This window comes from Cucurbita moschata, unplaced genomic scaffold (genome assembly GCF_002738365.1).
Source record: "Cucurbita moschata cultivar Rifu unplaced genomic scaffold, Cmos_1.0 Cmo_Scf00043, whole genome shotgun sequence".
In the NCBI taxonomy this organism is placed as follows: Eukaryota; Viridiplantae; Streptophyta; class Magnoliopsida; order Cucurbitales; family Cucurbitaceae; genus Cucurbita; species Cucurbita moschata.
This window is the reverse complement of record NW_019268559.1, coordinates 72,125-93,798: the sequence shown is the minus strand read 5'-3', so window position 1 is coordinate 93,798 and position 21,674 is coordinate 72,125. Positions and strand designations below refer to the sequence as shown.

The following is a 21,674-nucleotide window of genomic DNA, read 5'->3' as shown; positions in this document are numbered from 1 at the left end:
TTTTTTTTTTTTTTTTTTTTTTAAGGAAAAAAGCTCAAATAGAGTTCTAGTAGAACCTCATATAGATCTAACTTTTTTCTGGCTTCATACAGATGTTGGGTTAGTTGCTTCTACCATCACGTATGCTTTCTACTTGAATGAGACACACAAATATGATGAGTATTGCACTGTACCTGTTATCAACATGAAGAGAGCGGATCTAAACTCTCATCCTGAACTTAAATGGCTGCTTGGCTCCTGTCAGATTAATACGTTGTCTTTGATTTTTATAGATGAGGTCAAACTTTCTAAAAATTACCCTCTTATTTTCATTTGTCTTTAATGTTATTTATTTATTATACTCTACACTGAAGGATATCGTTCGTTTTCTCATATAAGATGATACTTCGAGAAAGATCCAAGTTGTAGTTCGTGCCTCTTAACTAAAACATGTATTTTCATTTTGTTCCTTAGTTTTTAAAATTTTAATGTATCATTAAATTTTAAAATTATTTCAAACTTACCGTTAAATACTTGATAAACATGAAATGAGATCCTTGTATGTATGTAAATTTTTTCTTTCAAATTTTCATTCTAGTCATTAAACATATAACTATATAATGAAGTTACTATAAAAGATGATTTTAGAGTTAAAAGGTAGTTTGTTAAATGCCTTTTAATCCAAAAGGTCATCTACTCTTGAGAAAGAGACGTTTATTCAAAAGACTTCATCTCATTCAGAGGTAATGTGTAAGATAAACTTCCATAAATTTTGAGTTGGAAATAATTTTTTCTTTGGAATACACGATTGGTAATACCAGTTTCCGTAAAATACTATTTTATATGTTTTTTTTCTTTAATATTGAGAACTCCTGTTTCGTTTAATCTTTACATAACATAATGTAAGCTTATGCTGTATGTAAGCATGACAGAGGTGTCCAGTGGTCAAACAATATGCATACAGATACGTTTCTCTGAGCTTCGGTTGGGTAGTATACCTCTTTTTAATGTTGAATACTAAATATTTTCCCAGATTGACCTATCATATTATGAGTTATTTGGAAGTCTTAAAGTAGTTCTACTAAACAGCTCCAGACTTCCTGCTAAACAAGAGGTAAGCTCAAGTTGCAACGGTCAACATTGTTCTGGAAACAGCTGGTCTACCAGTACTTGTGAAATGTCAAATTTTTTCTTCTCTTACTGCAGCATGCATTAAAAGAGGCGGTTGTTGAAATCTTTAACTGCAATAAGGTGCATTGAACCATTTCTTTCGGTTTGAATTAAAGGAATTTAGCTACTTCCAAACATCTTCTGATGAGAGACTGACCATTCATGTTTTCCTTTTGTTTTTCAGGATGAAACTGAATATCCTTGGGTTGAGAATATTACAATGCAACAGGTTTGACATCTGTATAGTTTTATGCAGTTTTATCTATTTCATATTTTTACCTGAAGTTATGAAGTCCATCAGATGGAAGATCTGTTTGGACATGTCATGTTGTGTCATGTCACACACAAACACACTTTCTTAGTCAAGAAATAATTGAAATTAATGATATATGATAACTAATTGAAATCAAGAAAGAAAGTATGTTTAAGTTCCTTTTGAATTGATTATGGTTATACCATACATTTTCTTAGACGATAAATGATTTCATTGAAATCAGAAATACAAAAATAGGGGACAAGCCGCTCAACCCATATTAAAGAAGTTGAATAAAAAGACCTTCCAGTTTGCACCTGGAGAAGATAAGATGCTAAGCACTTGGAAGAATTGTGTTGTAACTATTAAACATAGAAAATAATATTGATATCATATATAAATGTCAATAAAATATTAGGTAATTTTTACGCAAATGAAATTACAAAGTTCAGTGTTAATACCCTAAAATTATTGCTACAAACTTGATTAACATAATCATCTTTAATGGTCCCAATCAATAAAGACATTTATTCAAAAGCAAGGGAAAAAGTTTACTACAGTACCAACTTCCAACTGTAGGAATTCTATGAGGTGTTCCATTTTCATATACCAGAACTCGTCAGTTTCAAGATATCAGACAGTTGTAATTTGACTAATTTTTTTCTCAAGAAAAAAAATTAGTGTTCAAATCTCTTTCGTTTGTTTGATTCCTTCGGTGCAAACTGGCCTAGGACATAGTCTTCTGAAATTATGGTTTTTGGTAATTCTTGGTTGAGACTACTTTGTGAAACAGGACTGCTCATGCTGTACTCTCATTGCCGACAAGTTTGCTCAATTTTCACCTGAGATTTTGGCTGGGAAGGGATTCAGTAGACTTTTGGTATTTATTACTTGTGATAACTACTTTTGACTCCATCATGCATATTTACTTTGAAGTTACGGATGAAGGAGATTTGGAAATGCTGTTTTCTAGAAGGCCCATCAAGATTTGATACAAAGCTTTGAGCCCCTAGCTAGTTCAGCATGCATTTTACACTTACCTTAACCTCAACTTTTAAAATTCATCTTCTCTTGGCGTTATCCTAGAATCTCTGCTCTTGTGGAAGTTCATTCATTTAGGCACTTATTCTGTTTTCCTATATGAAACAGGAATTGGAGAGTGGAAATCGTGCTCTCCTATCCCTTTTCACATTTTTGCTAAAGTATTTAAGGAATGAAAATTATTCCCAAGGTGTAGGCCCAACGCCAAAATTTCTAACCATTCTTCTTGATTCATTCCTCTTGTGAAGGAAAACAATGTCTTTTTGTTTACCATTTTAGCAAATTCCATAATTTTCTTAAGTTAATTTTTTTTTCTTTTTTTTTTTTTTATGGGTCCTACATGAATTGGATTTGACATTCATTCAAAGTATTAGTAAATAATAACATTGGCAATCCTCTCCGTTCTCATTCCAATTTCAAAATTAATTTATTAAATACAACATTTGACATTTCACTCCCATTCTGATAATTTTACCATCACTCTTTATACCATTCCCATTTAGTAGATGGAGTCTTAGTTCTGCCCCACAAACGTATGCATGATTGTTCAGTTTTTTTTTTTTAATTATTTTTATGCAGAATTTTAAAAAAAATCCGAACAGTTTTCAAAATTACATATAACTTAGCTCCAAATCAAAAAGTATTGCATGCTTAGACATCTTTCTTAAAAGTAGTTTAGTACTTCGACTCTTTTTTCTTTTTCTAAATGAATTACATGCCTCCTCCTAGTGTTTTCTCCCTAAAGATTTTGCTCCGTATTCTATTTTCATTTCTTTGTTGCAATCTTTTATCTTTTTCGCTCTTGTTTTGATTTTTTTCACTCTCTTCCTTATGGAGCTTTGTACTTTTTGAGATTTAGTCTCTTTCTTGTTTTAAGAAAATCAAACTCTTTTGGTGTGTTTTCTTTTCCTCGCAGCTTGCTGGAATTCTATTAGATTCAGGAAACCTTACAAGCCCGCGATGTACCTCCAAAGATAAATACATGGCTACATTGTTGATCAGCGGTGCTGGTCGGTTTGGATGCAATGGCTTTTATCAGATATGTATGTCTATGTTGCAATTCTCTGTATCTTTATGGTACAATTTCAAACTATTATTAATTTTTTCTTTTAATTCTTGTTCTAAAATTATCTAGGCATTCTTTTATGCATCTACAGTGAAATACAAGATGTACAATGTGTCCAACCTTGGGGTAATTGATATACTGCTCAAGGATTTCAAGAAGTGGACGAAAGGTGGGGACTTGAAATATGATTTTTGGTTTGTTATTGTCTTGTATATATACTCCTATGTAATTTAATCTCTTCAAAATTTGATGAAAATTTTATGTTTTGTGTATTTCTGTCTGTCAAATCCTCTTGACAAAAACTAACATCAATTATATTTGATGGCGTTGACTCGCGAGTGAACTATTTTTCTTTTCAGAATATCTAGTTAGGGTCAGTAAATGTATGGACCCTTAGAATCTAGTAGTAGGAACTTCAAATTATATCTTCTTCTTCTGGTCCAGAGAAAGGGAAATTTGAATTGTGGAGCTATTGGGCAAACACTCGCATATCCTCACCCTTCTCAATTGCCAAATAGGCAATTAATAATTAAAACGAGTCTTACCTCTGCACCATGCTTTGGGCATTCCCCTTTGTGCCAAACCCAATTATATTTTGATCCCAATTACTTAAGTGGCGAAGAACATGCAATGTCATTATATTCAATGAAAAAACTGGATACCTTTCTTGTTACTAGTATACTTGGAGACTTGGAGAATAAATAAATTAAAGACTTAGTTAAACCAATAATTTGGCTTTTATATCCAAGACCAGTTTATGCACATCTTTCATATGTCAACTTTCATGGAACACTCTTGTAAGTATGTTACTTAAGTGACTGTTCGTTTTTTTTTTTTCTTTTTTTCTTTTTTTAAAGTTAAGTTTCACGTTTGTAGTACTAATAATTTACTATAAGTGTTGATACTTCAATCTGCACAGTGATCTGTCTTGAACTTCAATTCAAGTTTCTGATTCGTAGTTTTTTTTCTGAATTTTAAACCAGGAACTTTGGACGATTCTGGAAAGAGATTTAGGAGGCAAGATCTTGGGATGAGTTCCATTGGAATATCAATTGCTCAATTTCTTTCTCAGGAAGTTAACACAACTCAAGACATGAAAAACATTCTGAGTAAGTTTTTGAAATTTGAATAAGATTTCATTATTATATTTCCGTTTTTGTGTTTCCTTTTCTTGTTTGAAGGATAATGATGAAAACATGGTTTATGAAGATCCAGGAAAAATGGAAACCTTAAAGGTTAAGTTCCCTCTTTACTATGGAAACAGGGTAAAACTACCATTTATAACCTAGAATGGACGTGCACGCCGCATGAGATGGGCACAGTAAAAAAACCTGCTTAGCTATCTGTGTTCCTCCCCTCCATATTTGCTATTGATAATGGTCTGAATCTTGTATATATGAAGCGTACTGTGTGCATCCATATGAGTAAATGGGAAGCACAAGGAAACTTTTGGTTGCAATAACTTTCTTTCACATTTAAGTAACCTTTTCAGCTCCTGTTGATTTACTAACATCGTTCAGCTTTGACATCTTTCGAGACCTGGATTTACTAACATCGTTCAAACAACTGTTGTTGTGTTGTTTTTCAGGTGTAGAGAAACTTCGGCTGCTTGTGGTTGTTTCTGGATACTATGATGTGCGGAAAAACTTCAAGGTTGAAATAGATAGGCCTCAAGTTTAACTTCCTATTAACTTCAATATGGCTATCTCTGTTAAAATTCTACTGTTACGTGATTGGCATTACATTCTGCTGTGACTTGTGAGATGAGTAACGGCAGAATTTGGATGGAATGGACACTTAGGGGCTGGAAATAAATGATGGCTTGATTACAAAATTGATAAATAAATGATGGCTTGATTACAAAATTGAAATAAGTATAATCAAAAGGTTTAAGGGCCTTCTTATTATATGCATGTGTTTAGAAGTTAGAACTCGTTATTTCTTTCTCCATTACGTTGACCAGGTATCTCTCTTTTATCATATCTTCTTCTCTGTCTTTTTGTGAGTTATCTTTCAAAGAGTCCATATCCTTTATAGAACTTAGTGGTCATGGCTTACTGCAATTAGGCACTCATAACCATATTTAGTTTGGGCATGCATTGATTATACTCCATAAATCAATTAAACTCAAAATTTCCTTTCATCTGAATGGATGCATCTTTCAACCAACATTCAAGGATAACTGTGCTTTGTTCCATGTTTCCTTTTGCGAGAAACTTGCATTAATAACTGATTTTGTGTTGCTTGTCTTCTTCCCTACCCTCACTATTTCTGTCTACCGTGCATCCGGCATAATTTAGAGAGAGATCCTAGTTGTTGCTGATTCTTTGGAGCTTATGCAGAAGCTGACTGTCTTTTTAAATACTGAAACCTCCCAATCACAACTACCCCTGAAAGTTCTTCATCAAACAGGTAAAACTTTCCCTGCAAGGTTCCCCCTTTTTTCCCTGGAAAAGTTTTTTTGGGATAACGTCAACAGGTGGCAAGCACATCTACATACTCAATGTGCGAAGTTACTTCTTTTTCCTCCATATAGCATGCAGATTGACTGATAACTTCTAGCATCAATCTTCTCACTAATTTATGACTTATCATTGAAATCATCTTTTTGCATGGCTGGCATGCAGGTCTCACAGATGAAGTTAGAGCATTTGAGATAAATAAGATTGCATCAAGGAGGACTATCGAACGCCTACTGGAAGAATTTTGTCAGATATGCTAATCTGAATGGCTCAAATGCACAGAACTACGTATTTATCGACTTCCTTTTTAACAGAACTACGTATTTATCGATTTCCTTTTTTAAGTGTAATTTAATAACACTGTGCCTTCTGCTTATTTTATACAGTTGAGCTAATTCATAGACATTCTAGAATTTTCACACATCTTATACACAGACATCATAAAGAAACAAAATCTCAAAGTGAAAAGGAATAAACTTTATTTAAAAAGATGAGTATTTTTGGAAGGTAACAAATGCTTCAAGGATGAAACATAAATTAGAAACTTTTGTTAGTGAGCCAAATATTCGAAATACTGAGGGCCTCTAATTCTCTGTCAATGGTGGTGGGCGCTAAAATGTTTACCATTATTTACCGCAAACAAATTTGGAATGACCATTTACGAAGGATATTGGTATCACTCAAGTGGAATTAAAACGTTGAACTGATCCATGTAATAAAGATTTATAGGCCAAATTCATAAATAAACCCTACAAGATATGCTTCATCATGTTACGCCCTTCTTCCTCTTTCTTGGACCAATTTATTATCGTTCATTTGAACCACTACTTTAAATTACAAATAAAGAACTGAAGATCTAAATCTATATATAACTCACATGTGGAGATTAAAACTTCTAAATAGAATTTGAACCATAGCATAAAAAGGCCACACAATATTCAATTTAGAGTAATGTATTTGAAACTATGAAGAAGAAATCAAATTGCGAAGCAGCATATAACTCAATCAATACGAGCATCAGACTTGGCGAGAAAGAAGGGTGGATTTTACCAGAAATAAATTTCAATAAGAAAGTTGATATCGAGGTTGAGTGGCTATATAGATGCAATTCGTACCCCCTTTTATTCATGGAGATCATATTTATATTTTAGTGTCATGAGTCTCAGAGGAAACACTGGGATACAAACAAGTAGCATCCTATTTACTTTCTTCATATTTGGCTACTACACTACTTTTACCCAGAAATCTTCCAGATATTTATTTTATAATTCATAAGCTTACGGTATTCAGGCGACTGCTTCCGCTACAGAGGAAACCTTTCCCAGTATGTTGACTTTATCTCCCACTTTTATGATTTTTCCCTTCCCTTCAGTTGCTAAATTTTTCCACACCAAGTTCTGGCCAAAGAAAATCTGGGAAATCATACAAAAACAAAAAGAAGGAAGTTCATTTGTGAAGCATTTTCCAAAAAGAAAATATATGCATCCTACTTTCAGATTCAGTTCTTACTTGTCCCTTCTGTGCATGCTTTGGACGCAGGACTGTGTCGGACCTGATTTTCTTCAGTGTTTCATTCGGCTCAGGTCCTGCAATTCCAGTCTCTTGGTTTATTGAAGGTACCTGAACACAAAAGAGTATCTTTTTCAGGTGCCAATTTTGTACAAAAAGTAAAAATCAGTATATGTTGAATCTATTCATACGTCCGACCCTTGCGTAAAATGCATTTCCTTAACTCATAACTTTCTACCTGATATTTCTTTATCACCCCTTCTCACGTATGTGTGCACTGTTGGAGGCCTTAATCCATCACTTATCATATATGATATGCATGGGCACGCTAAAGCATAAATTCCCCCAAAACTAAATGCATGTGCATGTAGGGAGTGAATCATAGACAAAAGTTCTTTTTCTTTCTTTTTACCACTGCAAAAGTTGTTATGGAAAACTAACAAAGAAGTCGTAGAATATTTTGGCATGGCAACTCCAATACCTTGCAGCGGGCGCATAGCCTAACACACTGAAATATGAACTTGTCTATTCCGATTTCAGTCCACAAATCCTCGGAGAATGGTTCACAGCCATCAACAAGAATGCTAGTTCAAAAAAATAGAAAAAAGCAAACGCTTAAAAGAAATAAATTATCATATATCAAGATTTTCATGTAGCATTCTCAATGAGACAACTAAGAAATAGCATTGTGGATCCATACTGTAACGGGAACTATGGACATTTAGAAAAAGGAGGGCCATACTTGGGTCTAAAGCGGTTAATTGATACGGGTTCTTTGAGCACTTCATTCAAGGCATCCAAAGATCCCTGCAAAGTGCAAGAGAGACATTGGAGTTAGTTAGATGCACGGTCTAGGAGGGAAGAACAATCAGACTCAATAGTTTTTAAACCTGAGATATCAGCATGTACGGAAACTCGTCAGAAAACATGATTTGGTGTCCAGGACCATAGTTGGCATTCACTTTCCTTGTCTGTGAAGCTGAAGAAGACAAAGCAACAAAGTAAGTTGAACATGCAGCTCTGAGATTTGATTACTTATGACAAAGAAACAATGAGACCATTGATTATTTTAATATACTGAATCATTCCCTTTATTTAACACCCACTAAGACACTGAATGACATTCCCAATTTTACATTGCACGATTTACCAAATTGAATTTCAGACCTGCATTAAAGCGAACCAACCGACTGGGTTTTCCAAGAAAATCTGAAAACCACTTTGATGGAGCGTCTCCCTCATCCAGTGCAGAGCCAGACCATTCCCAAACAGAGACACCATCTGTATTCTCCGGCGGTTCACGCAGGGGAACCTTTAAGACATCCATTCCAGGTGCTTTTATGACTGCAAAACCAGATTTGCTTGGTTTACATTGAAGGATAGAGCTGAACATTTTCAGGATGACAAAGTTTCAGGCAGTAAGATACGAAAACAGAAACAAACAAAATTGTACCAAGAAACGAGGTATCAGACGGCTTCCAATCTTCCAAGAATGCATCCTTCGACAGCTCCACCTCGACCAGAGAAAGCTTAGGTTCAACTCTCTGAGTGTATGCCCTTCCTTTATAGTTCACAACCAACCATTGACGGTCCCATCGAAATCCTGCGTACCCGGCCCGAGCCGTCAATCACAAAAGAGAGAAGCGAGGTAACTAAGAAATGCTAATTTGGAGATACTTCCCTGTCGGCATAGAATGACAATCCAAGCAGAAAAAATAGAGACATATGGGGCAGCCTCTTCATGAAGATTGTTACTAGAGATTGAGTGAAGCGTTTAGAGGGAGAAATGAGATGGGTTGTTGGGGTTTACCAGTAGGGGTAAGAGGTGCTTGGGGAACTGAAATACCGCCGCATGATTTGATCGGGTAAATGAAAATTGCAGAGACGTTAGCCATAGCTTCCGACGAGCAGACGACGACGACGACGACGACAATAAGGATGATTGATTCCACAGCCCTTTCTTACTCTTCCCGCCCTACGCTAAGCTTACGGTCCTACCTTACCGTCCTTATCAAAAAAAATACCGACAATATTCTTTCCTCATCTCTTTTGGGTTTATTCATACAAGTAGATGACTCATTTCTTTTGGGTTTATTCATACAAGTAGATGATACTTTCGCTATGATAGGTAGCTAGTCAGCTGTTATAGCTGTATTATATATGGTAAATGATATAGAGTAAATTGTCATAAAAGGTAAATAACTATGTACAGTAAAAAGTTATATATGGTAAATAATTATATATAGTAGATGATTATATCCAGTAAACTATATATATTAAGCTAAACTATATATATATCCCTCCGACGTAGTTTTGAATATGTACTTTCTATATTCTTTATATTCTTTAACTGTACATACTCGAAGTCATCAATATAAATTTTTTAGCCAATATTCTTTTTGCATTTTCTTTATCTTGTTCTTTGTGTTCATCTAGATCGAGTGTGTGCGTTGTTGTGCGATCCTAACAACTGGTATCAGAGCTAGGCGAAAGTCACCACGATCTGTGAAGATGGAAAGTTCAAAGATTGGAATTGAGAAGTTCAATGAATCCGATTTCGATTTTTGGAAGATACAGATTGAAAATTATCTGTATCAGAAAATCTTCACGAACCTCTGTTGAGGGTGAAGCCGGATACAATGACCACATAACAGTGGAAGCTCAAGGATCAACAAGCCTTAGGGCTGATCCGGTTGACGCTATCTAGAAATGTGGCGTTCAACATCATCGAGGAGAAGACAACGTCAGATCTGTTGAAGGCGCTGATGAATATGTACGAAAAACCGTTGGCTATGAACAAGGTGTATTTGATGCGAAGATTATTCAATCTACAGATGTCTGAAGGTGGATCTGTTGTTGATCATATAAATGAATTCAATATGATCGTAAGTCAATTAAGTTCGATGGAAATTAATTTCGATGATGAAATTAAAGCATTGATTTTGATGTCATTTTTACCCGAGTCATGGGATACTGTTTTTGCCACAATCAGCAGTTCCCGAGGATCTGATAAACTGAAGTTTGATGAAATTCGAGATGTAGTTCTTAGCGAAAGTATTCACAAACGAGAAATTGGAAATTCATCTGGTAGTGCTCTCAGTGTTGACCAACGGGGAAGAAGCAAACTGAATGGCCCAAACAAAGGGCGATCAAAATCAAAGAACAGAGAAATATCTTCAAATAGACCAAACGTAACCTGTTGGAATTGTGGAGGAAAAGGTCATCTAGTACTATTAGAGTACCAGATATGTATGTACCTTCATTACACTATTGCTGATGAAAGTGAACCAGAGCCCTTTGTTTGATGAGACCCTACAGTTGGAGGATACAACAAGTGGGAGTAAACCATGGATGATGGGATGTCTAGGCTTCAAAAATGCGTTGTACTGAGACTGAATACGTGGCAATAAGTGAAGTTGAAAATAAGTGTCATACAGTTGGTGAGGAACCCAGTCTTATCATTTAAAGACAAAACACAGACGGCGATATCATTTCACTTGCAAGTTAGTGAAAGATGGTGATGTGTTTGGAGAAGATAGCGGGTGCAAAGAATCCAGAAACATGTTGACAAAATGTGTTGATGTTGGAATATTGAGGTTGTGCAAAGTCTCGATTGGTATAGTGCAGTGAAGATGCTCATGATCGTTTGAGAATGAAATTCTTGGTTGACTGGATCAGTCTACAAATGGGAGAATTGTTAGGTTATGGAGCCGGATGAGATTGTTAGGTTATAGAGCCTGATGTAGCTCAGTTATACCTAGTAAAGTTATATGTGGCAAATGACATATAGAGTAAATTGTCATAAATAGTAAATAGCTACGGTCGTAAAAAGTGTCATAAATAGTAAATAGCTACGGTGGTAAAAAGTGTCATAAAGAGTAAATAGCTATGTATAGTAAAAAACTGGGTAAAAATATATATGGTAGATACATAGATTATCATAAACAGTAAAAAGTTATATACATATGGTAGATACATAGATTATCATAAATAGTAAATAGTTATGTACAGTAAAAAGCTATATACGGTGTAGAGTTATATATAGGTAAAGAGTTATATATAGAGTAATGGTTATATTATATAATAAGCTAAACTATACATATATCTAGGTAAAGAGTTATATATAGAGTAATGGTTATATTATATAATAAGCTAAACTATACATATATCATACATATATCCATAACTATGCTTTCAAAATGTACTTTCTTGAGAAGGTACTTTCTCTCTCTATATTCTTACTCTTTCTATATTCTCTATCTTTTTATATTCTCTTTGTACCTTCTCTCTTTCTATATTCTCTTTGTACATACTTTTAGTCATTAATATAAATCTATAAATCTTTTTAGCAATATTTAGTTTATTATTCTTGTTATTATTATTTTGATCTAATTTCAAAGTAACTATATTGAGCAATTCGATGTTGTACAATAAGAACTGCCCAAATAATATACTCGCTTATTGATAGTTGAATGCCCATTAAATCAGGTTACTTATTATTACTATTATAACAATGGGTGGGTGGCACCTGCCAAACGAAGGCGACCCCAGACAGCAACTAAACCTTGGTGGTATCCTGCAACATTTTTCTTAAAAAGAACCCAAACTCAGAACTAAGTTGTAGCCGTTCTAACGATGAGGAAGAGAACCAGAATGCAGAAATGAGGAATGGAAATATAAAGACTGATGCAACTACTCAAGTACTGCTCATTTCTAGAACAGGCTACACTTGTTGGAATTGGGAAACTGTTCTTAATTAGTTTTGCTGCATACATACATTCTCAAGGAAGTTATAAGGTATACATTTTTACAGAGGTCTCCACGCGTCAACGAGGATGAAGACTCTCATGCAAATGTGCAGAAGACATGCTGTGAAACTGTGTTGGTGTCACATTATGAAGCAGTGTTGGCACCATGTTATGCAATTGCGTCGGTGATATTCCATGCAATTGGATTGGCCGCATATCGCTCAACTCCTGCAACAAATATGGAAAGAAAACAGCAAGATGAATCTCAATACCATGTACCTATTCTCAATCTCTTCCTACAAGAAAAAGGGTCGCTAGTATGCATAAATATATTTCTCGGTAGCAAACCCAAGGTGGTAAATGCCGGCAATAACAAATGTTCTACCACATGTTGCTGGTATTAAGGTCACAATTGGATTAATTATTTTTCTCCCTCACCTAAGCTATTAAGGTCACAATGGGCACTTTCAATGTCTATGTTTATAACACATCATCAAAGAAACCAAACACATGTTCTTTAGACTGTTAGACATACTTGGTGCCTGAATCTTGAATTATTTTAGTTCAACAATATTAAAAGAAACAAGCCCTCCAAGACAGAATATTTTACATCATTTTTCTTTTAAGAAAAAGTTATGATGCTAATCAAAACCTGGTTCTGTCAACATTACAGCTTACCAATTGATTGAAGTCATCCTGGGATCCAGCATTTGCATCCAATGGTTGAGATACCTGACATATATATATACAGCCAATTCAAATTAGTCCTCAGTATTGAGTATGAAATACATCAAAACTAATTCAAATTTGCATGAACATATAAAAACTATAATGATCACCTTTCCATTTTTGCTGATTTCATTGGCTGCAGGTTCCTTGCTCGACCCTGCCCTCTTAGGATTCTTTTTAGCATTGATCACTTTAAGATCAGGTGAATTCTCAACAGCTAAACTGCTGCTGCATTGGTTGTCCTCCTCGATACCAAAAACAAGAATTCCTGAGTTGTCAGGCCTCCCATCATTTTCTGCAGAATTACTCCTACTCACAGTTGCACATTGTTTCAAGGCTTCATTAATTGCCGAAAGTGCAATGTCATAACTCTCCTGAGACAAAGACCCTTCTTCACCCAATATTATAGCTCTTCGACAAAGGTCATTAAAACGACGGACCTTACATTGCACCTCATCCAACTTTTCGTTAATTGGATTCCTGCTTGTAGCAGTGTTAGTCCAACGCTGCAGTACATATTTGGATGGTATACTGAAAACGCCAGACATTTGGAGAACAATAATGGCATGTCTACAGAGGAAACCTTTATATTCAAATAAGCGGCAGGAGCAATATATATCTGAATTTGAGTGACTGCATTCGACAACATAATTCTGACCATCTTCAATGTCTTTGACAGTGTATGTCGTAGTAGTTGCATCTTCGGTTTCTTTCTTAAGATGGCACGCAGCAGCTCCCAAAACCTCCATTTGAAATTTTTTAAAGATTTCATGCGTATATACTAGTGAAACTTGTTTCTCAAATGGAGATGGAGACTTCAATTCCGGTGTATCATGCCAAGCATCAAAATTTGCCTTTGCTTCTTCCTCATATCGATCCTCAAGAATGTCTTTATATCGCTCTATAAACTCCGTCAAGGATGTTTCAATCTTAACATATTTGTCAAAAAAAGAGTTTAGACTTTCCATGCGTGAAGATGTGCATAAGCCAGCGAAAGAAACGTCTCTTGCAAAAGAAGGCACCCAATAAGCACGATCATCATACAAATACTGCATCCACTCAACTTCTCTAAGACTAAATCCATCGAGCAATTTCTGCCACCTCTTTTCGAACTGTTCCTTAGTCCATGACTTAAAAACACAGTTCTTGAACTCCTCCATAAAACCCTCATGCCACATGCTTAAAAATTCGAGATTTTTTGGAATCTTTTGCAAAATATACCACAGACAAAAGTAGTGACGTGTTCCAGGAAGAACTGCCTCAATGACTGCTTTAATATTGGTATTTTGGTCAGTAAGCATCACCTGTGGTGCTCGTTCTCCCATTGCTATGTACCATGTTTGTATTAACCAACTGAATGTATTAACTGTCTCATCTGCAATCAGTGCACAACCAAGTAAAGTAGGCTGAATATGATGGTTCACTCCTATGAAAAAAACTAATGGTAGCTTATACTTGTTTGTGAAATAAGTGGTGTCAAATGAAACCACATCTCCAAAGCGCACATAATCTTCCATTCCTTTGCCATCAACCCAGAACACATTGCGGAACTGGTGCCCTTCATTCAAATCAACTGCATAAAAGAATTTTGGATTCTCTTCCTGCATATGCATAAAAAGTTCAAGAAGAATTTGCGCATCCCCTGATTCTAGGACCAAAGTGCGGCCTTTATCGTGTTGGTTTTTCACATAGCTTTCTAAACAATCAACATTCTGATAAGCACTGAACATTTTTGACATGGCAGCTAAATTCTTTCGTCTCCGTATTCTGACATCATTCTTGAGTAGATCAGTGTTTCGGTGGCTTCTAAAAAGGTGAACTTGAGATGGTAAAAGCTCGTGATTATGATCTTTTACAAAACTATAAACATACCACTTCCCATTCTGTTTTCTCTTCACATGCATGCTCGCCTTACAACCAATTTTTGGAGAGGGTCGTGGGTTGATAGCATCATCAGATTGTTGCTTATTGCCATATCTTGTGCATGAAAATTTGGCATCAATAAATTCCTTAGATGCCCTAGAACGACGGCTACTCAATTTGGCAGTTCCAAAGCCCATAGTCTTGGCGTAGTCTCTATAGAATGAATATGCATTTTCATGAGATTCAAATTCCATGCCAGGGCATGGTTCTGTCATAGAACTGCACACGATCGCATTGGAATCCATAGTTGATGAAGAAAAAAAATCAAATCCACTTCGAATCCACCATTAATTTCACCTCTGAAGGCACTCAGAGATGACGAAGTATTTATCATACAACGTCCCACATATGCAGTAGAGGGTCTCCTCCCATGAATGGAGAAGAAGGGAAGTTGTGTGTCAGTGAGAGGCCTCCCATTGACAAGGCACCTAATGGGGGGAGGGGAAACGAGATATACCTTGAGAAATGCAATTATAGGAGAGAAAAATGTCATTTATAAGGCGAATTAGAGGAGGTATAAGCAGAATGAGAGAAAGAGAGAAGACATCGAAATCACAGGAAAGGAAAGAAAAAAAGAAAAGAAAAGCGACGCAAACATGAAGAGAGATCGCAAAATAAAAAAAGGAATACCTGCTCCGCTTTCCATGGGGCAGCCAGTCAAGAGTTCCGTCGAGAAGGCGTCTAAAATTAGAGAAGGGAAAGTGAGGGATTGGGATTGGGGATTGGGATTGGGGATTTGGATTGGGGATTGGGGATTGGGAAGAAAAGATGAACAATCAAACCTAAATCAGGAGGAAGGAGGAAGGATGAAGATCGCGGCAGCTCCAGAAAATTTGGGGAAAACCAGAAGCAGACCAGATATTTGCAAAATAACAACTCAGCTCTCTCTGATTTTCAGTTTTCAGGACAACTTCTCGCCTCTTCGCCTTGCTTGCTTGATTCGCTCATGGGTATTGTAGGTTTTTATTATTTTATTATTATTAACTCAAACCACATAGGTAGAACTCAAACCACTGTCATTTCCGATGCTCAACATGTGCTTCTTTTTCATTAACTCATCTCATTTCTGCTTTTTTTTTTTTTTTTTTTTAAACTAAAGCTAAAATAAATACTACAATAATTAATTTTTGGTTAAAGTGAGATCAACGTCATACTTCTTCTTTTAAATTTCAATTTAAATTCTCATATCAAAATTACTTCTAATATTTATCCTTGATATATTAATATTCTCTATTAAGTCTTCCATCAATAATTTTGTTAAATTTTTTTAATAATAATTTTAAAATATATTAAATTAGAATGATTTGAAACCAAAATTATGAGGATTCCTGTAAAGTCTTGGAACAGGGTTTGGACAAAAAAGTGCTAGAATTGGCTGACCAAGTAAACAGAAGAGTGAGAGTAAGAAATAAATAATTAAACTTGAAGGGTTAACCAAATGTCACTGAACTTAGTACTTAATACAATATAGTTAAGTATTGGGAGAGGCCATGTATCCAAGTACAGTGGCCACGGGACTAGATGTGGCGATTCCTCTTGATCTTGCACTTACCACGCCGCTTGGCCTTCCCAACCTTGAATTTCTTTTTGGATTTCTTGCCAATCCCACCAACAGCCTTCAGCGCCATCATGCTTTCACTGCCATCATCCATCTCCACCTCTGTAACACGCAATTACAAACAAACAAACAAATAAATGAGGGCCTCCAATCCAACAACTCTATTCTCAAGGCCTAGTAGAGTGCCAGCCAACAAAACCTCATTCATATTCTTTACTTTTACAGACAACTCAGCTCAAATTAATAGTTTCAACAAGTAATGAAGATTTATTATTGTTCTTTCTGTTTTCTGCAGCTGCCACCATTGGAGTTGGAAAGACCCTTTCCAGATTTCTTCTCAAAACACCCCATCCCCATCCAGCAGCTTAAAACATAACTCTTCTAAAATTTTAAAAACAAAACCTAGTCTCTAGCTCATAGGAAAGCACAATATAACAACACTTAGCATTACGCTTCCTTTAGTTTTCATGACAAAGGTTTAGGGTCATAATCACAGAGAGAAAGGACCAAAACAAACATTACTAGCTTATTAAAAGAGAACATTTTTAATACTTCATACTGTACGTCTAATATGACTTATACATACAAGATGATAAAAGAAGTTGCATTCATCTGCCTAAAGCTTAAAATAAGAGTTGAGTTTCAAAAAACGAGCCACATTCCTCCTACACTACACCACTGACTGCTCTCTCGTTTTGATCCTACAACATCTGAGTGCTAGGAATGCAGACTAATTCATGAAGAATTAAAAAGAAGTGGATATTGTCATAAGAAGGGACGAACGGACTACAAATTGAGCACCTAGCCAATAGAAATAGTTTTGATATCGAGATTCGCCGTGGATTGAGTCGAAGAGAATGAAAGAATGAAAGAATTTCCATACAATGAGATGAAAAACCACTAAAGTTAAAGCCACAACCCAAATAATTAAAAAAGAAAAGCAAAACGAAACATGTACAAGTAATAAAAAGAAGAAAGGGGGTACCCATAGCAGCGTCGGCGGCGGTTGAAGTAGAGGCTGGTGCGACGTCCATAGTAGAGATATTGGTGAAAGGAGAGGGGCGCACGGGAAGCTTAGGGGCAGCAAGAGCAGCCTGTTGAGCAGCGAGCTTCGCAGCGTCTTTCTTGTCGTAAATAGGCTCAACCATCTCTCTCCTGATGGCTCTCAGCCTCTTCTCTCTCTTGGATCTCATGGATTTCGCCATATTTCTTCTCTCCGATGAGCTTCTTCACGCTCCGAGTCCCGGGTGGCTTTGATTGATTGCCTCTAGAGAATTTAGGGTTTTGAGAGGGAGGGGCAGAACCTTGTTTATGGGCTTTTGAGATTTGAATGCCTTGGGCTTCTTTGCCGTTTTGGACTTCAAATGGAATGGAATGGGCCTCGTGGGCAAGGAGGTAAATAACAAACACAACAAATTTGAAGAGAATTTAAAATAATATTGATTTTAAATGCGTGAAGGATTGTCGATATCTTGTTTCGTAATTAACCACAATTGACTCATGCGTTACAAGTTTTGAGCTGCCTGTGATAACTTCTGTTTTGGTTGACGTAGGGGCAGGAATTTGCCTGTGATAACTTCTGTTTTGGTTGACGTAGGGGCAGGAATTAGTTGGATTTATAAACAATTAGTTAACCATGCACAGGGGAAACACAAGTCTTGTGGGTAACATTAATATTTATTTATGTGGAAAATGTGTAGCCATAGATGTAGGATGAATTTGGAAGAATAAAGATTGGTGGTGAAGTTTGTCCCAAAACCCAGTAGGCGTCCCTTTCAGGAGATGGGTTTGGAAGATTAATGAATGGTTAATTATTGGATGCATCTATAATTAGCCACAAGTAATGTGTATTCCTCTAGAATGTCCATAAATTAATTAGTGAAGGGTGAGAATACTAAATATGGTTAACAAGGAGGAGAGGTGGTAGTAGGTATTGATGAAGAGAAGATGGGGCACCACAGCTGCTGCACCAAGGTGAAGGTGAAGAGAGGGCTGTGGTCTCCGGAAGAAGACGAGAAGCTGATGAAGTGTATAAGGAAGATTGAGGGGCAGGCTTGTTGGAGCCGGGTGCCCAAGATGGCGGGGCTGGACAGGTGTGGGAAGAGCTGCAGGCTGAGGTGGATTAACTACTTGAGACCTGACCTGAAGAGAGGGTGTTTCAGCGCGGAGGAGGAAAGGACCATCATCGACGTCCACCGAATCCTTGGGAACCGATGGGCGCAGATAGCCAAGCATCTCCCCGGCAGAACCGACAACGAGATCAAGAACTTCTGGAATTCCTCCATCAAGAAGAAGCTGCTTGCTCTTGGCCTTGATCCCAACACCCACAATCTCCTCCCTGCGCGCCATCAACAGCAGCAGCAGCAGCAACAACAACAACATCATCATGCTGCTGCTGCTGCTGCCGCTGCTAATAATAATAATAATAATATGAATGCTTATAACGATCATGATCAAATAATGGGCGACGTTGTTAATGGCAGCTACGTCTATAACTCCAATAACTACACCTGGTTGGAGGAGCAGCAGCAGCAGCAGCTTCAAACTGGGTCTTCTTGTTGGGGTGCACCCATAGTACCGGGCATGATGAATTGGGAATTGTTTGAGAGTGGATGTGGAATAGTAACGGGGTCGTCCAGTAATAATAGCTTAGACTGTGATTTGGGTATGGTGATTGAAAGGGAGCGGTTGCGGAGGATGTGGGAGGATGAGGAGGCTGATGTGGGTGCATTAATAATGCCTCTGGCCACTGAAGAGGCTGCGGGAAGTGTAGTGATGCAATCGCAACCTCAACCTCAACCTCACAATAATCACACTACTACTGCTGCTGCTGCTGAGTTTAAGAATTTGGATTTTTATTTCGAGGAGTCGGCAGTGATACCAAATCCAAATCCAATCAACTTCAATTCAAATTTGCAAATATAACTTTCTTTTCCAGTTTCATCTGTTCCCACTTACCTTGTGTTATGTACATTCATTCCAATGCTTTATTTTCCCTTTATGCTTCTTTACTCGCTCCTAATTACCCTGTTTCTTAATTTTGTAACACTCACCATCATCACTAAACTTCACTAATAAATATAATTAATACCTAGGTTTTGGAGTGTTGACATCCTATCTCAATTCCAAAAGGAGAATGTTTGAAACAATGACAATAAAGAGTAACAATGATATAATTAGGCAAGTCCAAGATACCCTTCCAATTGAGAGTGATGAGAAAAAGGAAGGTAGTTGGTAATGGGAAGGTTGTTGATGCCGTCCCCTCAACCATATGCTGGCGGAGGGCTGGAAAAGACATGCATGCCTAATGGTCAACTTTTACGTTCATGGGTGATGGAGGCCATCTTAAGCTGGAAGTTTCATAACATTTATCCTAATATTTGGCGCTTTCCAGTCCTATTTAGGTAGAACAATGGTATTGACAAGGTTGTTGGCTTTTGGACTGACAAGAAAAAGCTTCAACAACACTTAGGGTTATCTTTGTGGATGATTTGACAGCTTGTGTCCTCTCAATGGGCTGTCTTTTATAGTAGCGGGGTGCTCTTCATTTTTTGATAACACTTTGCCCAAAATCAACTGTGAATCAAAGCTTTGCTTTAAGTGAACTTCTATTACAAATTTGAAAGAAATATTATGGTAATGGATTTTGATGTTTGACTCAAAACAGGCTTTATGGAAAGTTTTGGTTATGATGAAAAGTGATGGAATTTGTCACAGCCCAATATTTTACTACGGACAGTGACCAACGACACGACACAGACGCACAAGAGATTTAAATATGAAGTAGCAAAAAATCATCAAATTTCAATAAAGTTTTTCGAACGATAACACAGATCACAAGACCGTTTGGAAAATAAATTTAAAAGGAATGCGAATACAAAAATAAAGACTAAGACTGGACTGACGCCCCGGGACAACCCATCCCTCTGTGACAATTCCCTTCAGATCACGCCCACTCTTGACCGACGCCTCGCGCTCCTGAAAAAAAAAAAAGGAAAACATAGCAAGGATGAGTATAAAAATTATACTCAGTAAGCCACCTACTTGTAGGCTCTTTTCGCATCTTAATTCAATAGGTTGCCACGGTTTCCTATTTCGGTTCTAGGGCGACTGGCTCCAATCTAGGTCCCTTGGGGCTTGCCCCTTGGGTTTCACTGATTTTTCGTTCTCTCATTAAACGCCCAGAGGTTCTATATGCCAAGCTAATATGGTCGGTATCTCTCTATGAGGTGCTACCTCCACATGGCTATCTGGGACTACATGGTACCTAGCCTAGGGGTGTGCTGAGTACCCCTACGCCCATCTAGTCCCTCTATGGGGGGCGCGACCCAACCCGTTCCCATGCAGCTAATGGGCTGTACGACGTGGGGACACATTTCCCATGCGAAATGGCTAAGAGCAGTAAGGACTGATCAGGGACCCCTTGGTCCTCCCACGAAGCTATAGATACCGTTCACACGCTAGCAATCTATGAACGCTCCGGGGTACCTTCTTACCGTGGTAAACCACTAAGTTCCTAGGGAAAGATTAAGTCAGGCTGGAGCGGCATTTCGCTCCTATCCAAGATTCCCTAATCTTATCAAGGAAATAATTAACAGAGGGTGCATGTAATCTTCTTCTACATCATAGTATGTAATTCATGCAAACTAGGCATACCGGCTCAGCGGGGCGATGACCTCCATCAAGCACCCAGAGCACTAAGTTCGCGCTCAATGGGGCGAATTCGTCCATCAAACACCCGAAACCCGGCATACTCAATTCTACACATAAAATAACGCATGCATACATACGGCGGAAGCCTAAGGCATACAAGCAACACTCATGTAATTTACCCAATTCAACCACGACAGATAAACTGACTAGTAACTTACATGAATAGCTAATCTGAAGCAGAACTACTAGCATGCATGCAATCCTAGCGAATCCTACAAGTATTTCTTCCTAAAAACCGGGTGGTGACTTACCTGGTTGACGCGTGCCCTTTCGCTAGCGTTTCTTTGCCCGTGAGGTGTCCAAAACTACTGATTTCTCTAAATTAAGTCCCTATCCACGTAAAAACAGTATTAGAACTGGAGCCGGGACAAAAATCGAGAAAACAGAAAACAACCGGGCCAAATTGGCCGTCCCACGCGCGCTCACGCGCCCAGCAGCACGCTGGAAATGCGTGGCCACGCGCGCGGGAAGGCGCCAGCCGCAGGCCGCACGCGCGCCTGCCACGCGCGCCCAATTCTGCAGT

At 37.4% G+C, this 21,674-nt stretch overlaps 5 protein-coding genes across 10 annotated transcripts in view; 2 read left to right on the top strand and 3 right to left on the bottom strand.

Annotated features, from left to right (window-relative positions):
- The window catches only part of LOC111433857 (exopolyphosphatase PRUNE1-like), an 8,758-nt gene extending 2,377 nt beyond the window's left edge, over positions 1–6,381 (top strand). For all 3 annotated transcript variants that reach the window (XM_023071106.1, XM_023071105.1, XM_023071107.1), the window contains exons 4-14: positions 93–277; positions 1,013–1,093; positions 1,186–1,230; positions 1,334–1,378; positions 2,196–2,282; positions 3,360–3,486; positions 3,601–3,678; positions 4,493–4,618; positions 5,098–5,162; positions 5,810–5,921; positions 6,137–6,381. In XM_023071106.1, the coding sequence (XP_022926874.1) occupies positions 93–277; positions 1,013–1,093; positions 1,186–1,230; positions 1,334–1,378; positions 2,196–2,282; positions 3,360–3,486; positions 3,601–3,678; positions 4,493–4,618; positions 5,098–5,162; positions 5,810–5,921; positions 6,137–6,231 (1,046 nt within the window). In that variant the 3' untranslated portion in view covers positions 6,232–6,381. The remainder of the gene's footprint in view (positions 1–92; positions 278–1,012; positions 1,094–1,185; positions 1,231–1,333; positions 1,379–2,195; positions 2,283–3,359; positions 3,487–3,600; positions 3,679–4,492; positions 4,619–5,097; positions 5,163–5,809; positions 5,922–6,136) is intronic.
- A 689-nt stretch (positions 6,382–7,070) lies between these two features.
- LOC111433885 (mitochondrial amidoxime-reducing component 1) lies at positions 7,071–9,519 on the bottom strand. Its single transcript, XM_023071141.1, has 8 exons — positions 9,291–9,519; positions 8,934–9,083; positions 8,648–8,824; positions 8,371–8,459; positions 8,223–8,287; positions 7,962–8,064; positions 7,481–7,591; positions 7,071–7,383 (listed from the first exon to the last, which is right to left on the bottom strand). The coding sequence occupies exons 1-8, from the start codon at positions 9,373–9,375 to the stop codon at positions 7,258–7,260; spliced, it is 906 nt and encodes a 301-aa protein (XP_022926909.1). The 5' UTR covers positions 9,376–9,519; the 3' UTR covers positions 7,071–7,257.
- Positions 9,520–12,052: 2,533 nt separating this feature from the next.
- On the bottom strand, positions 12,053–15,864 carry LOC111433743 (protein FAR1-RELATED SEQUENCE 4). 4 transcript variants are annotated; one of them, XM_023070922.1, is made up of 5 exons: positions 15,663–15,864; positions 15,511–15,561; positions 13,068–15,337; positions 12,907–12,960; positions 12,053–12,456 (listed from the first exon to the last, which is right to left on the bottom strand). In XM_023070922.1, the coding sequence occupies exons 3-5, from the start codon at positions 15,123–15,125 to the stop codon at positions 12,307–12,309; spliced, it is 2,262 nt and encodes a 753-aa protein (XP_022926690.1). In that variant the 5' UTR covers positions 15,126–15,337; positions 15,511–15,561; positions 15,663–15,864; the 3' UTR covers positions 12,053–12,306. The 4 variants fall into 4 exon arrangements, with proteins under 4 accessions (XP_022926690.1, XP_022926689.1, XP_022926688.1 ...); XM_023070921.1 differs by having other exon boundaries at positions 13,068–15,308; XM_023070920.1 differs by having other exon boundaries at positions 15,511–15,864.
- Positions 15,865–16,276: 412 nt separating this feature from the next.
- On the bottom strand, positions 16,277–17,729 carry LOC111433923. Its single transcript, XM_023071197.1, has 2 exons — positions 17,424–17,729; positions 16,277–16,540 (listed from the first exon to the last, which is right to left on the bottom strand). Exons 1-2 carry the CDS (start codon positions 17,641–17,643, stop codon positions 16,398–16,400), a joined length of 363 nt encoding a protein of 120 aa, XP_022926965.1. The 5' UTR covers positions 17,644–17,729; the 3' UTR covers positions 16,277–16,397.
- Positions 17,730–18,062: 333 nt separating this feature from the next.
- On the top strand, positions 18,063–19,581 carry LOC111433821 (protein ODORANT1-like). Its single transcript, XM_023071052.1, has 2 exons — positions 18,063–19,401; positions 19,534–19,581. Exon 1 carries the CDS (start codon positions 18,386–18,388, stop codon positions 19,361–19,363), a length of 978 nt encoding a protein of 325 aa, XP_022926820.1. The 5' UTR covers positions 18,063–18,385; the 3' UTR covers positions 19,364–19,401; positions 19,534–19,581.
- The last annotated feature ends 2,093 nt before the right edge of the window (positions 19,582–21,674 follow it).

What these genes read in the sequence shown, in the direction of transcription:
- LOC111433885 (XM_023071141.1), bottom strand. Translation starts at nt 9,375, where the DNA reads ATGGCTAACGTCTCTGCAATTTTCATTTACCCGATCAAATCATGCGGC. An exon ending in CGTACATGCTGATATCTCAG is followed by an intron (nt 8,288 to 8,370) that starts GTTTAAAAACTA and finishes TGCACTTTGCAG; the next exon opens with GGATCTTTGGATGCCTTGAA. An exon ending in AGCATGCACAGAAGGGACAA is followed by an intron (nt 7,384 to 7,480) that starts GTAAGAACTGAA and finishes ATGATTTCCCAG; the next exon opens with ATTTTCTTTGGCCAGAACTT.
- LOC111433743 (XM_023070920.1), bottom strand. Translation starts at nt 15,125, where the DNA reads ATGGATTCCAATGCGATCGTGTGCAGTTCTATGACAGAACCATGCCCT. An exon ending in AAATCAGCAAAAATGGAAAG is followed by an intron (nt 12,961 to 13,067) that starts GTGATCATTATA and finishes TATATATGTCAG; the next exon opens with GTATCTCAACCATTGGATGC. An exon ending in AGGATGACTTCAATCAATTG is followed by an intron (nt 12,457 to 12,906) that starts GTAAGCTGTAAT and finishes TATTTGTTGCAG; the next exon opens with GAGTTGAGCGATATGCGGCC.
- LOC111433923 (XM_023071197.1), bottom strand. Translation starts at nt 17,643, where the DNA reads ATGGCGAAATCCATGAGATCCAAGAGAGAGAAGAGGCTGAGAGCCATC. An exon ending in CGCCGCCGACGCTGCTATGG is followed by an intron (nt 16,541 to 17,423) that starts GTACCCCCTTTC and finishes TGCGTGTTACAG; the next exon opens with AGGTGGAGATGGATGATGGC.
- LOC111433821 (XM_023071052.1), top strand. Translation starts at nt 18,386, where the DNA reads ATGGGGCACCACAGCTGCTGCACCAAGGTGAAGGTGAAGAGAGGGCTG.